Below are 14,394 nucleotides of genomic sequence, written 5' to 3' on the forward strand. Positions count from 1 at the left end.
CCGGCTTGTTTAGACTGTTTTAAACAAACCTCAGGGAAAAGAGAGAAATATTGGGACTAACTGGAATTGAAGATACTTAGCATTTGTTTATTTGCCTGTTTCAAGAGCATTCAAGTGAATAGATGAGTGCATAAGAAATAATGCTATTTCAGTTGAGTAACCCTTAAATGGCTCATTTTAAGTAACCGAGTGAAATATTTACTTCAGGACAGGGGGCGCAGGTTGTACAACTTAGCTTTGTCCAGCCCATGAAATTCCCTAACCCAGCTCCAGGCTCATGGATGTGAGAGGGTGGGGTAAGGAGGGCAGTTGCATGGGGCCTGGCTTTTCAAAGGTGCCCAGAGCTCCTGATTGCTTAAGGGCAGGGATAGCTCACTGGTTTGAAGGTTGGCCTGCCAAACCAAGGGCTGAGCTCTCAACCCTGGAGGGGGCTGTTTAGGGATCTGGGGCAAATAGATTTAAAAAAATGCTGCTTGGTCCTGCCAAGAGGGCAGGGCACTGGCCTCAATGACCTCCCAAGGTCGTGTCTCTCCATGTGTCTGCCACTGCTACTGTGGCAGCAGCATTGTCTAGAGCCCCAGGCCCCTTTGAAACACTGCAGAAAAGCTGCTCCACACACCTCTGAGACCTGGTGGGTAGTGTCCAGCACCATGCTCCAAGAAGTCCTAAAATCTACTGCCTGTAGTCCCACCCCTTCCACCTGATGGCCCACCCCTTCTGGAAGGTTGGAGCAGCCCCCCACACACACCTTGCCCCCAGCTCACAGTGGCTGTTGGCAGCACTGCCCATGTACAAGCTCTTTTTATGCACTGAGGTTGGACTCATTATAAATAGAAGGAGCAACATACTTTGCTCTTAACCTACCTACAGAACACTATCCCCATCACAACAGAGTCATCTCTGAGGTGTAATCTTTGTTACATGCTTTCCACACAGACATATTGACATAACTGTTTTTGCTTTTTTTTTCTTTTAGCTTTAATTTTTCTTTCTTTGCCCTTTTTTACTAATGACTATGTTCTCACAAGGCTTGGTAAGAACCTCATCTGACTAAAACAGTGGAAGTGATGTCCCTGAATTCACATTATTATTAGGACCATTATTAAGATTTGGCATCTGCCATTTCTTGTTTCTCAAGAGCAAGATTTTTGTTTTTTAAGTAATTTGAGGGATAAAAGGACTTGGCACCGAACACCTTTAAAGCACTCCTTTCTCTGCCACTCTGTCCAAGGGTTTTGCATGCAGATCAATATTGAAGCACAGAACAACTTTCTGCCTCTTCTGTTTTAAAGTGCAATTATACTGAACTATCACTACATTATAGAAAGAGGTTTTGATTCTGGTTTTGAACTAACATCTTATTTACAATGTTGCTATTTCTCAGAACAGCTCTGAAGATGAAGTTATAAATGAAGAAGGGCTAAGAAACCATTCCTTCAGAAGCGGGAATTTACAAAATACGGACGCTGTGCCTACTAACCCAGTAAGGATTATGTTTTTCTTCAGATGAAAATAATATCTAGTTACTAGAGTAATCATGTTTACACTCAGAACAGACCACAAGCATAACAGGGTTAGTGGTACCATCCACACAGAAAAGGACTATGCATTTATGATAGTACAGATTGAACCTTTTTAGTCCAGCATGCGCTGGTCCAGCAACGTCTGTAATCAGTCATGATTTTAGTTAGCCACATATCCACTTAACCTAGGTGTGACCAAGTTTCCTGCGGTCCCATAAAGTTTGTTTACAGCATCAGTCCTGACTCTGTGTTCTGTGCTGTTGCATGGTTCTAAATTACCCCTTCTAAGAGCCCAGTAAGCAATGAAAGTGTTGATAATGCTGCTAGAAAAGATTAACCTCTTCTGGCAAATTCTCTGGTTCAGCACTGATCAGATTCCTGAAGATCCTGGAACTGAGATGTTCATCTTGTATCTCCAGGAATAAAATAAATAACTGAATCAGAAGTGAAATCTGTAAACTAACAAGTGAGCCAGTCTTCTTCTCAGAAATCCTTTAAAAAGACATGGTGACATTGACATCACTACCAACATTCCTGAAAATGTTTTATAATTTTGTAACAACTCTATCCAAAATGTACCTGCAGCATATCAGTGCTGGCCATGTTGAGTACTACGGGCAGAGAGCTGACATGGTATGTCTGCACTTTGAGTTGCAGATATAACTTTCATCTTGAGGAGGCATACCCATGCGAGCTCTGAATAAGCTAGGAAGCTGCCAACAGCGCGAGCAGCGGGAGAGGCTAGCCATGCCAGTACACACCCAGCTTCTTGGGTAGGTACGGGCAGGGGTAGCCAGCCCTGGGGTGAAAATAATACATTTTGATAGGGGGCCACTCCAAGATTTTGGTAAGTGGTCAAGGGCTGCACTTTTCAATGGATGGGGTGCAGGGACAGCGGTTGGATGCAGAAGGGAAATCAAGGTAGGGGATTGAGGTGTGGGGTCTGAGAGGGTGTTTGGGTGAAGGAAAGGGTAGTGACCTGGGGCGGCAAGAGGTTGGTGTGCAGAGTTTGGGAGGGGATATGGTGCAGGAGAGGGTTCTGCCTTCAGGGAAGGAAGTAGGAGGAGGTGCAGAGGATTTGAGTTGTGGCCCGGGGCAGGATAGGGGTGCCGCAAAGTGTGCCGTGTCAGGGAGGAGGTATGGGTGCAGGAGAAGATTCTGGTCTGGGGGAGGCATGTAGGAGGGAGTACAGGGTATGGGAGGGAGCTAGGGCTGGAAGATGAGGTGCTAGATGCATGGTTTGGCCAAGAGGCACTAACCTAGGTGGTTCTTGTCCAGTAGGACCCTCAGCCAGGCTCCCTGCCTGCCACAGCCCCAGGCCACTCAAAGTGACCACCAGCTGGGGCCATGTGGGGGGAAGACTTCACGCACTGCCCAACCTCCTGCACAATCTTTGTTGTTCCCATTGTCCAACTCTCAGGTTAAAAATATTGTAGGCTTAGAGGACATGGAAGTGTGAAACCCCTAACAGATGCTTTCAGACACAATGAGTCTGCAGCCAAAAAAATCATGTTCCAAGTTTATATTTTTAAACATTTTAACCAGTAGCAGTAGACTCGGGGATATTTAGAGAAATTGGTAATGTTGTATAACACAGTTGGGGTGATGGAAGGTGTTACCATTCCACTGTGTGCCAGTTCACTGAATATATGAGTTGTTACAGACCCCAGCTATAGAACTGCAGCTGTTTGTGCTTTTAATTCTGGAGGTTGCCTGATGCATTCGGTCTCTGTTGGCTCAGCCAAGAGGGCTGGTGTCATGGCTGCACATAAGACAGTCCCACCTGTCCCTTCTGAGGCAAGTTATATCTATATTTTTGAAACCTTAACGTATTTAACAGCATATTTGTTTATTGCCTACTTATGACTAGGAGACGGGGAACAAAAGAAACCCACTTTACAAACAGGCCTTATGTACCAGCTCCAAATAAGGGGATTTGCCAGACCAGGGGAGGTCCCTTGTTACCTGCCCCCAGCCAGCCTTTGCCCTAATTCCAGCCCCAACCAGCCTCCTTACCTCCAGCCCCAGCCTGGATGCTGCCCACTGCAGCCCCCTGACACGAGCCCCACTGCTGCTGGCCTTGGCTCTGACCCCTGGATGCAGCCCCAATGCCCAGGGCTGCGGCTCTGCAGCTGCATCCCCAGCCATGGCTCTGCTACCACCATAAGTGCTCTAGCCTGAGGTTCTCTGGTCTGCTGGACCACAGATGTTGCTGGACCAGAGACTCCCCAGTTTTCAGCGCTAAAACCTCTAAAATAAAAATCTTTAAAAAAAAAAAATTAACCCAAAGAGACTTCAAGAGTACTGGTAGGGTTAGCTTATGCCCTTATGAACCAGCCAGAGGGTTGAAAGATAGGCACTGGGCTTAGGAGAGCTGGATTTGATTCCTGGATCACCCACACAGTTTCTGTGTGATTTGGGGCAAGTTGTTCACTCTGCCCTTTTTCCTTAGTTCCCTCTGTAAGGAAATGGGGATAATGCTGCCTTAGTTCACAGAGGTGGTATGAGGAAAAATATCTATGAATGAAGATGAGGGTTAGATAAGAAAAGATCGTTTAGAATATGAGGGGTATTCTGCAGAAAGAGTCAAAACAAATATTGTTCATCCAAAAACTGCTGAAAAACCAACATTTTTCAGGGCATGGGGGGTTTGTATTTTTGTTGATAGCAACAAAAAGTAAAAGAAAATGAGGCACAAATCATAACATTTGTGTTTAGTCAAAACTCAATTACCCATCTCCAAAAAAAAAAAAACCACCCCAGCTTTGACTGAAATTTTCAACCAACTCTTCTTACATGTGTATGTAAGATAGTGAGGTGAATACAGACTTCAGGTTCTCAGAAGTAGTTTGTGCCTCAGGCAGAAACTGTTAAATGTCTTTTTTCCTACTGATTTAGGAAAGCAGACTGACACAGATGAATTTGCAAGCAACAAATTAGAACCTTAATACTGTATTTTAAATAATCAATTATGCAAGCAGGTGCTCTCTGTTGTTTTGAAAACTCAGAAGTTATTTGGCTATACCCTGACATAAACCATTTGAAATTAATTGGTTCAAATTCCTGAGTATATTAGTCTACAGATGTGTTCTCCTGTTCAAAAGACAGGGAAGTTATCCCCAGAACATGATGTTCTGTGTAGAGTATTATCCTATTGCACCATCTGTGCACTCACTATATGATGATTTCAGAATTGTACTGGTGTTCTGGAAGTGCCTTTCAATTTTATGCATCTTTCACAACAGGGGCTTCAGATTCTATGGAGAGCTAAATACATTTACAAGGGTTAGGCTGCTTCTACGCATGCCACCTCCTGTCAAAGATGGCATGGTAATGAGGCAATTTAAAGCAAGCTAATGGGGTTCTAACATGCGTTTTCAGCATCTCATTAGCATAATGGCAGCCGCATGAATTTCAAAGTGCAGACTTTGAATTGCAGATCAACAGCGTAGATTAGGGCAGCTTTGAAATAAGGCCCCACTTCAACTTTCTCTTACTCCAATCTAGGTTTTTTGGAGTAAGGCAGTTTGTAGAAGCAGCCTTTTGAGCTTGTTTACATTGCACTACAGTCTGGATGATGGGGTGTGATTTGTAGATCGTGTTAAGTGTTGCACTTTACCTGTCTCGTGGAGACCCTGCTGGGACAAACAACTGTCATGCAAACCAAGTGCCCGTTAGTTTGTGCCAGCTGGGTCTACATGAGTCACAGTACTTCAAAGCACTTTACAAATCAAACCCCATACTCTGGACTGCAGTGCTGTGAAGACACACCCTTAATCCCTGTGAAATGAATTTTATCTAATGAAATTAATTTTGGCCTATTATGATCTACCACAAACAAAAGGCCAAAGCAACATTTTTCTCTACATTTTGGCTCTTGTTGATGTCTAAAGCAATACACGTGTGAGTAAAATTACTCACCGCCATAAGCTTTGGTAGGACTAGGCCCTTAGATCTCTGACATCACATGACATCTGACCATTATATAGCACCAGCAAATGGCAGGACAGTAGCACGAAAACCAACATCCTGTAACTTTCTAGTAGAGCTGCAGAGTGTCTGTTCTTTGAAGGCTTTATAACTCCCAAGAGTACTACCTTCCCAGGGCACTCAGAATCTTATTTTAGCTCCCACTGTTTTGGGTAATGTGGCTCCACGTTTTAAGCATGACTATATCATGGCAAAATTGAGAGTTAGGAGTTATGACTTGGGAAGGTAGAATGAAAAATGGACACGTTTTCTCTTTTTGTGATCACCTGTAATTTAGCTTTGAGTTGCTTGAATCCACCAATCCAAAATGAACAGATACAAAATAATTTATCTGTTGAGAAAGTGGCACTTTGATGGCCTCATGACTTTAGATCCATCAGGATAGAACCCTGCTACAAGATGTACAGTGACAAGACTCCTTCGCTGACGACAACTACCTACAGTGTGAATGACTTGATTCACATTTGATCATTTTATTTCCCAGTGAATACCAAAAAGAGAATAATCAAAGTTAAGGGGAATAGGGCAAGTAATATACAAGAGCCCAGCTCTGCACAGCTGAAGGGCTTTCAAGTCCCTCTCATGCAACTATGAATCATGAAGACTAAAGCAGAGCTCTATCCATGGAGCTTTGGACTATCACACAGGAAAAGGCAGTCAAGTAGCACTTTAAAGACTAACAAAATAGTTTATTAGGTGAGCTTTTGTGGGAGAGACCCACTTCTTCAGACCATAGCCAGACCAGAACAGACTCAATGTTTAAGGCACAGAGAACCAAAAAACAGGAATCAAGGTGGACAAATCAGGAAAAAAAAATGTCAAGGTGAGCAAATCAGAGTGTAGAGGGACAGAGTGACAACTTTTAACCCCTTTATTTCCTAATGCCACATTAATTATTTTTATTTAATTAAAATTAGTTTTCCCAATGAGCAGTTTTGCTTCATGTAGTCTTCCTGGAAACTAATTTAGGGCATTCCAGAGCTTTTAAGGGTGTGTATAATATGCAGCAGAAAAAAAAGTAGTTTGAACCGGGAAGGGGAGGGGAATTATGACAGGTCTTGATTTACAAACTAGTTTTGTGAATGCTGGTAGTATAAATATTCACAGTGTACAAAATCTAAAATTACTCCGTATAGGATTTCTCCAAACTACCAGTCCAATTGAATAGAGCTTTCTGTTTGAAGGTAAGTGTATAGTCCCCAGTATAGTTGCAACAGTACATAAGTTTAAGAAAACGTAATCCTACTTAACAATATAATTTCACACAGTAATCATTCCAGGCACACACCAAGTAGTGAAAAACTGATTATTACAATCTCTCTTTCACATGCTAAAATAACACATTGAAAGGGGGTAAAAACAAAACTATATATGGGCACATCTTTCCTCAATTCCAGAAAATTCAGTTAAATATGGGAAATGTTCAGTTACTTTACAGTTTTCAGTTGGTAAACAGAGAACACAATTTATACCAAGGCCTCTTTTAGCAATTCTTCCAGTATAAAAGGGTTCAACAGGACACATACATGGTGGGAGTGGTTTGAGCATTGGCCTGCTCAACCCAGGGTTGGGAGTTGAATCAGAGAGAGGGCCATTGAGGGATTTGGGGCAAACAGATTAAAAAAAAAAATCTGGAAGGGATGGTGATAGGTTGTGTGATGAGGGTGGGGGACTGGCCTTGATGACCTCTCAAGGTCCCTTCCAGCTCTATGGCTGCATCTACACAACAAGATAAATTCAAATTTATTTCTATCGATTTTCTAATTTTGGAATTTCTAAGTTTGATTTTGACCATCCTCACTTCACACCTTGCTCCCCACATAGGCGAGTCACTGCTGCCACATACATATTAGCTAACATCAACTGTTGCAGTAGTGCATTGTGGGAAGCTATCCCACAGTTCCCTCATCCCCCTAGCATTCTGGGTATGCTTGCTGGTCTTGACATCTTCCCCCATTGCATTTTCATCATTCCACTGTTGATCCATTGGAAATAATGAGGAAGGCACTCAAAATTACAAGAGAATTTTTGGTTTCCCCACATATTACATTGCCAACACAGGTGCAGTGACTGTATTCTCAACTGGTCATTCCTCCCATCTTTTGCCAAAATGTGATCCCTGAAAATAATGAAGGGGCCTGGAATGTTAGATTGAGAAGAATGTAGGAGGAAAGAATTTTTGGTTTCCCCATACATTACATTGCCAACATGGGTTCAGCAACTATGTTCTCAACTGGCCATCCATCCTACCTCCAATCTTTGCTGAAATGTGATTCCTGAAACTAATGCAGGGGGAAGAATGTAGGAAGAAAGGAATAATCTTTGTTTTCCCCTATGTTATTGCTAATGGAAAGGGTTTTGGGCTTTCTGGTGTACTATAAGGCTTCTGTGCAATGACTGTTCTCAACTGGCCATCCATCCCACCTCCCATCATTGCCGAAAAGTGACCCCCTGAAAATCACCTGGTGACCAGGAATGTTAGATTGAGAAGATGGTAGGAGGGAAGAATTTTTGGTGTCTCCCTACAGTATGTTGACAACATACGTTCAGCAACTGTATTCTCAACTGGCCATCCATCCCACCTCCCATTGTTGCAGAAAAAAGAATTTTTGGTTTTCCCCTGTGGCAGCAAGCCCAGGTATGGGCCAAGGGCAGTGGCGGGGGCGGGGGGCAGCGTCACTGGATGACCAGTTGAAATATTCTTCCCCCATCAGCAACAAGCCCCTTAGCCACTCGGGGAGACTTTCCCTGACAGCAGCAGTGAGCCTGTTAGTGGCCAGGGGAGACTTTTTTCCCCAGTGACAACATCAAGCCCAGGTATGGGCCAAGTGCAGGCATGTTGCTGGATGACCAGTTGAGCTGTTCATTCCCCATGGTAGCAGCAAAGCCCCCCCCAGTATCTTGACTGCCAAGGGGGACTTCCTCACAGTAGCAGCAAAGCTCTCTCTTTCCTGCATGACTGGCAGCATTGCCAGCACCGAACGGCAGGCACATCCTTTTGGGTTGGGTTGGGTTGGGGGCTACCCACATGATGTGCCTGAGCGCAGGAAAGATCCAGACTGTGTGGCACCTGTAGGGAAGGGAAGGGAAGGGGTTCACACACAAATGTAAACTGCTGAGAAGAAGTTTCTCAGCATGTTATGCAAGCACGACCCACAGCACAGCCTTGTTGACATGTGGGACGGCGGGGCAAGGGCTGGTGCCACGCAAAGCAGAAAAAAATAGCAAGTGTACAGACAGTTGTGAACTCCTTTCAGAGGCTATTTGAGTAGATGCACACACCACACTAACAGTGTAGGAAGAAAGAAGCCATTTCTCAGGCTGTCATACTAAGATGAGCCCACAGCTAAATGCTGGTTGCTCCCACTTGGAAATTCCGGCTCTTCCTGTTACTGAAGAGCAGCGGCCAGAATGTAGCAGTGAGACAGCCATTGTGGGTTACACAGAGGACACCTCTGGAGACTAATAAATTCAGTTTCAAGATGTGGCGCTTCCACACCAGCCTTTAATCAAACTTCTGAATTCAAGCTTGATGCTGCACCCATCAGGTAACTGTGATTTTTGTAATCTCAAGATTAGTGCATCCAAAATAAAGCTAATGGTCTTTACAGTGAAGGCATTCACGTGGTAAAATCGAGCTAACTGAATGAAATTTGAATTGCTTGCATAGTGTAGACGCAGCCTGTGAGATTAGGTATATGTCCAATACACTGCCAGCATTGCTAGGAGGACACTAATGTAAATTCAAATCAGGTCCAAAAATTATAGCTGAACTTCACAATAAATTTGATATTGAAATATTATGATAAAATTATGACACTTTGATTTATTTTGGTTATTTTCTGTTTTTTAACATTTCAATGTTACGAGACAAAGAAGAATGCTTTATGTTGTGATGTATTGAAAAGAATACATTTCTTATATGTTTCTCCTATATGGCTCTATGTTTGTTTATATATGTAGCAGGTCACATTGGTAACTTTGACTGAAAGGGGCAGAAAGAGCAAAAATGATTGGAAAGTAACTGGAAATGTATATTCACAAATACCAGTGAGAATTCCATGTAAGGAATAGAGTGTATGTGCTTTCATTTATGTTAAATCTGATGATGGTAACAAAGAGAAACTCAAATGTCCCATTTTACCTATAAAATTATGCATTTGTTTTTGGAAAACAGTTTCTCATCTCATCTCTATGTCCCATCCTTGCCCCCAAGCAAACTGACTCAAGTTCTCTTTCACCCTTGATGCCACTACTTTAAGTCAGGCTCTCTTCCCCCAAGCACCTGCTTCAACCTACCGCTTTATTTTCCCCCAGTCTGCCTTTTGTGCCCTCTGCATTCAAACAAGTGACTTCTTCCTTCCCGCTGACAAGTGCCGGCAGAGAGTGGGCTCACTGAAGCTACGTCTACACGTGAAGCCTACATCGAAGTAGCGTATTTCGATGTGAAGACATCGAAATAGGCTATTTCAATGAATAACATCTACACGTCCTCCAGGGCTGGCAACGTCTATGTTCAACATCGACGTTGCGCAGCACCACATCGAAATAGCCGCAGCGAGGGAACGTCTACATGCCAAAGTAGCACACATCGAAACAAGAGTGCCAGGCACAGCTGCAGAGAAGGTCACAGGGCTGACTAGCGCTTCCGGGGCAACAGCTAGCCACTCCCTTAAAGGGCCCCTCCCAGACACACTCAGCCTGCACAGCACACAGTTTGCAGAGCCATAGGTACGCACACCTCAGGCGACGCAGTCATGGACCCCCAGCAGCAGCAGCAGCAGCCAGAGGTCCACCCAGCCGCCCCTGCAGGAGCAGTGCTCGCCCTGCTCCGTGCCATGCAGGAGGCAGCTGAGCACCTCCTTGCCACAGAGGAGGAGATGCCCGCAGGGGAGGAGGACGCAACCCCCAACCCTGCAGCACCCCGACTCCCCCCCGCACCGCCTCATACGCCGGTGGCTGTGGAGCTACCCCACCAGCACCGACTGGTGGGAGCGGCTGGTGCTTGGGGAGTGGGACGACGACCGCTGGCTCAGGAACTTTTGGATGAGCCGGCAGACATTTATGGAGCTATGCCAGTGGCTCACCCCCGCACTCAGGCACCAGGACACCGCCATGCGGCGTGCCCTCCCTGTGGAGAAACAGCTCGGCATCGCTGTCTGGAAGCTGGCCACTCCAGACAGCTACTGATCTGTGGGACAGCAGTTTGGCATCGGCAAGGCCACCGTCGGGGCTGTCCTCATGGAGGTAAGAGGACCCATGGGGGGGAGGAGGGGGAGACAGCCCTGGCAGGGGAGGGCCACACACACACACCCTGCACACCCTTCATTGGTGCTCTCCCATGTGCTTCCCCTGCAGCTCGTCCGCGCCATCAACGCCATGCTCCTCCACAGGCTCGTGAGGCTGGGGGACCCAGATGCCACCATCGCGGGCTTTGCCACCCTGGGCTTCCCCAATTGCTTCGGGGCTCTGGATGGGACTCGCATCCCCATCCGCGCCCCGGAGCACAGTGGAGGACGGTACATCAACCGGAAGGGCTACCACTCAGTGGTCCTCCAGGCCTTGGTGGACAGCCGGGGCCGTTTCCAGGACATTTATGTGGGCTGGCCTGGCAGCACCCACAACGCCCGGGTATTCCGGAACTCGGGCCTGTGCTGCCGGCTGGAGGCGGGGACCTACATCCCCCACTGGGAGATGCCTGTGGGGGACACCACCATGCCCCTCTGCGTCATCGCAGATGCGGCATACCCCCTCCGGCCCTGGCTCATGCACCCGTCCACGGGCCATCTGTCTGCCAGCCAGGAGTGCTTCAACCAGTGCCTGAACCACGCACGCCAGGTGGTGGAGCGCTCATTTGGCCGCCTCAAAGGGCGCTGGAGGTGTCTCCTCACCTGCCTGGATGCGGGCCACACCAACATCCCCCAGATTGTGGGTGCGTGCAGCGCCCTACACAATCTGGTGGAGAGCAAGGGCGAGGTCTTCTTCCAGGGCTGGGCTGTGGAGGCCAGCAGGGCCGCTGTGCAGCCACCCACTGCCCCCAGTCGCCAGGTGGACCCTGAAGGGACCCGGGGCCGGGAGGCCCTGCAGGCCCACTTCGATGAGGCCGCAGGTTGAACACTGCCAGGCCCCCCACTGCACCCCCCCCATCCTCCACAACACTCCCTGCCCCTACGCCCACACCACGGAGCACCCAACAGCACCCCCCCCACACACTTTTCTTGGACAAATAAAAGCAGACATTTGTTTGTGAAATCAAACTACTTTACTGAAACTCTTTTCTTACTAATAATAACTAAAGGAACTTCTAAGTAACTTAATATACGTGTATGTATATATGAACGAAAAAAAACAGGGATAACAAGGAAGGGGAGAACTATTTACATTGGGGGGGGGAGGATCAGACTGTGCAAACGGGGGTCACAAATAAATAAATACAAACTATATACGAGGCCGAGCAACAAAACAGTGGGGGGAATATATACAAGGTGGGGGGCATGTCCTGGGCCCCATGCCCCTATAGTCCAGCACTGGGGGGTGGGGGGCCCGGATCCCTGCCTCGGCCGCAGCCCTGTCCAGGGCTGGCTGGGGGCCGGGCGCACTGGTAGATACGGCTGGCGAGTGTCAGCTGGCCCCAGGTCTCCCTCGGCGGAATGGCCCTCGGTGGTGGGGCGACGGCGGACGGCCCAGCGACAGGAGCAGCGGGTGGCGCAGCGGGTGGAGCATGCAGGGCGGGCGCAGTGGCAGCCGGCACGGCATGGGGGGCCAGGTAATCCGCTATGCGGTTGAAGGTCTCTATGTAGGCCCCCTATGCCTCTTGGAGCCAGGCCAGCGCCCGCTCCTGCAGGTCGAGCCGGCGTTGGTCCACCCGCAGCCGCTGCTCTGCGACCTCCACCTGCCAGCGGTGGAGGGCCAGCAGCTGGGGGTCCGTCGCCGGCAGCTGCTGCTGGGTCCGCCGTCTTGCCCGCCGTGGGGCCGGTCGGTCCTCCGCCGAGGGGCTGGCCTGGAGTGATGGCCCCGGAGGGGATTCCGGAACCACTGACGCCTCGCTGGTGCTCTCCAGTCCTTCTGATGGTGCAGCTGCAGAACACAGGAGAGGGGGAAGAAGAGTGAAGACAGGCGTTAGTGTGGGTCCCGAGCCGTGGCCCTTGTCCCCCCACCCCTGTGCTGCAGGTTCCCCATCCCTGGGAGATGCTGCTGTGATGGCGTTCAAGGGTCCCCCTGCACTGTACCCCGTCCCCTGGCGGGAGTGACTCACACTTCACTCAGCAGGTCTGACAGGAGAGGTTTCTTAGGCAACAGATGCCCAGTTTCTCCCAGAAGTGACAGTACAGCAGTCAGAGACAGTCCTTCCAACCCATCCTGGGGAGAAGACCCCAAGGGGTGCCCCTCTGGGGTGTAGCTTTCCCCCTCCTCAGGCTGGCTGCCTTCCAGCTCTCCCTTCCCCTAGCCTCTACCTGTGGCCCCCAATTCAAAGCCAGCTCGGCTCCTCCCTCCTCTTTGCTCAGGGCAGAGGTGTCACCTGCCAGTTGTAGCCCCAGGATCATCTTTAGCCCCTGGGAGCTATTCAGCTTGTTGCTCATATCTAGCCTGAGTCTCGCGTTTGCACTCCCCCCCAGCTCCATCACATGCTGCTGCTGCGGGGTGTCCCATACCCTCCTCCTGCAGGACCCTCAAGGTTCCGCTCCCCCCTGCCCCGGGGATGGGGCATGGCACTGTCATGCTGGGGGGGGAAGGGGCTGGTGCACTACTGTGAGGAACATGCCACAGCTGTCCTTGGGACCATGGTCATCTGGGCATGTGGAGGGCCCTGGCCATATATCTATTACCCCTGCCCCTCAACCCCGGGGGTGTACACCAGGGGGGGTACATACCTGTAGGTCCACTCCCACGGTCAGGGGACACCTGGGGGGGGGGCGGACGCCCAGCTGCTGCTCCTTGATGGCAGGAGGAGGATCTGGAGCCCCCTCTCAGTGGAGGAGGAGTCCCCCTCCTCCTGCTCCGGTGCCCCGGGGGTGGACTCCAGGGGGGGTCCCCAGGGTGCGGGGCTTGCCTCCGGGGCGGACTCTGGCTCCAGGGCCTGCTGGGGCTCCTCAGCCGAGGTATCAAGAGTGGCTAGAGGGGAGGAGGTGTGCCAGGGGCCCAGGATGTCCCTGAGCTCCCTGTAAAAGGGGCAAGTGACGGGGGCAGCCCCAGATCGGCCGACCACATCCCGGGCCCGGGCGTAACCCTGCCGCAGCTCCTTGGCTTTACTCCGGACATGGTCCGGAGTGCGGGCAGGGTGACCCTGGGCAGCCAGGCCCTCGGCCAGCCGAGCGAACACATCCGCGTTCCGCCTCTTGCTCCCCATTACCTGGAGCACCTCCTTCTTGCCCCAGAGCCCCAGCAGGTCCCGAAGCTCAGCCTCCGTCCAGGAGGGGCCCCACTGCCGCTTCCCGGCCTGGCTCCTGCCCTGGCTACCCTGGCTCCCCTTTGGGGGGGATTCCTTCAGGGTGCTGGGGGGGCTGCCGGGTGGCCATGAGGTCCTTTGGGGGTCGGGGTGGCTGAAGATCAGCGTGCAGGCTAGCCACGTGTTATTGCTGCTGCCTGCACGCGCTCTCAGCTTCCTGCACAGAAAGGGAGGGGGTTGGGACCTTTAAGGGGTCGCTCCACGCAGCCACCATTGAGCTGAGGGGCTGGAGAGAGTGTCTCTCAACCCCTCAGCTGATGGCCGCCATGGAGGACCCCGCAATTTCGAAGTTGCGGGACACGCAACGACTACACGTTCCCTACTTTGACGTTGAACGTCGAAGTAGGGTGCTATTCCCATCCCCTCATGGGGTTAGCGGCTTCAACGTCTCACCACCTAACGTCGATTTCAACTTCGAAATAGCGCCCAACACGT

General features: G+C 49.5%; 1 protein-coding gene across 1 annotated transcript in view; it reads left to right on the forward strand.

Annotated features, from left to right (window-relative positions):
* Nucleotides 1–14,394, forward strand: part of SLC28A3 (solute carrier family 28 member 3) — an 83,155-nt gene that overhangs the window by 18,534 nt on the left and 50,227 nt on the right. The window contains exon 2 of the mRNA XM_074994170.1: nt 1,385–1,483. Coding sequence (XP_074850271.1) covers nt 1,385–1,483 — 99 coding nt within the window. The remainder of the gene's footprint in view (nt 1–1,384; nt 1,484–14,394) is intronic.

The sequence above is a fragment of the Carettochelys insculpta genome, chromosome 5 (genome assembly GCF_033958435.1).
Source record: "Carettochelys insculpta isolate YL-2023 chromosome 5, ASM3395843v1, whole genome shotgun sequence".
NCBI classification, from domain to species: Eukaryota; Metazoa; Chordata; order Testudines; family Carettochelyidae; genus Carettochelys; species Carettochelys insculpta.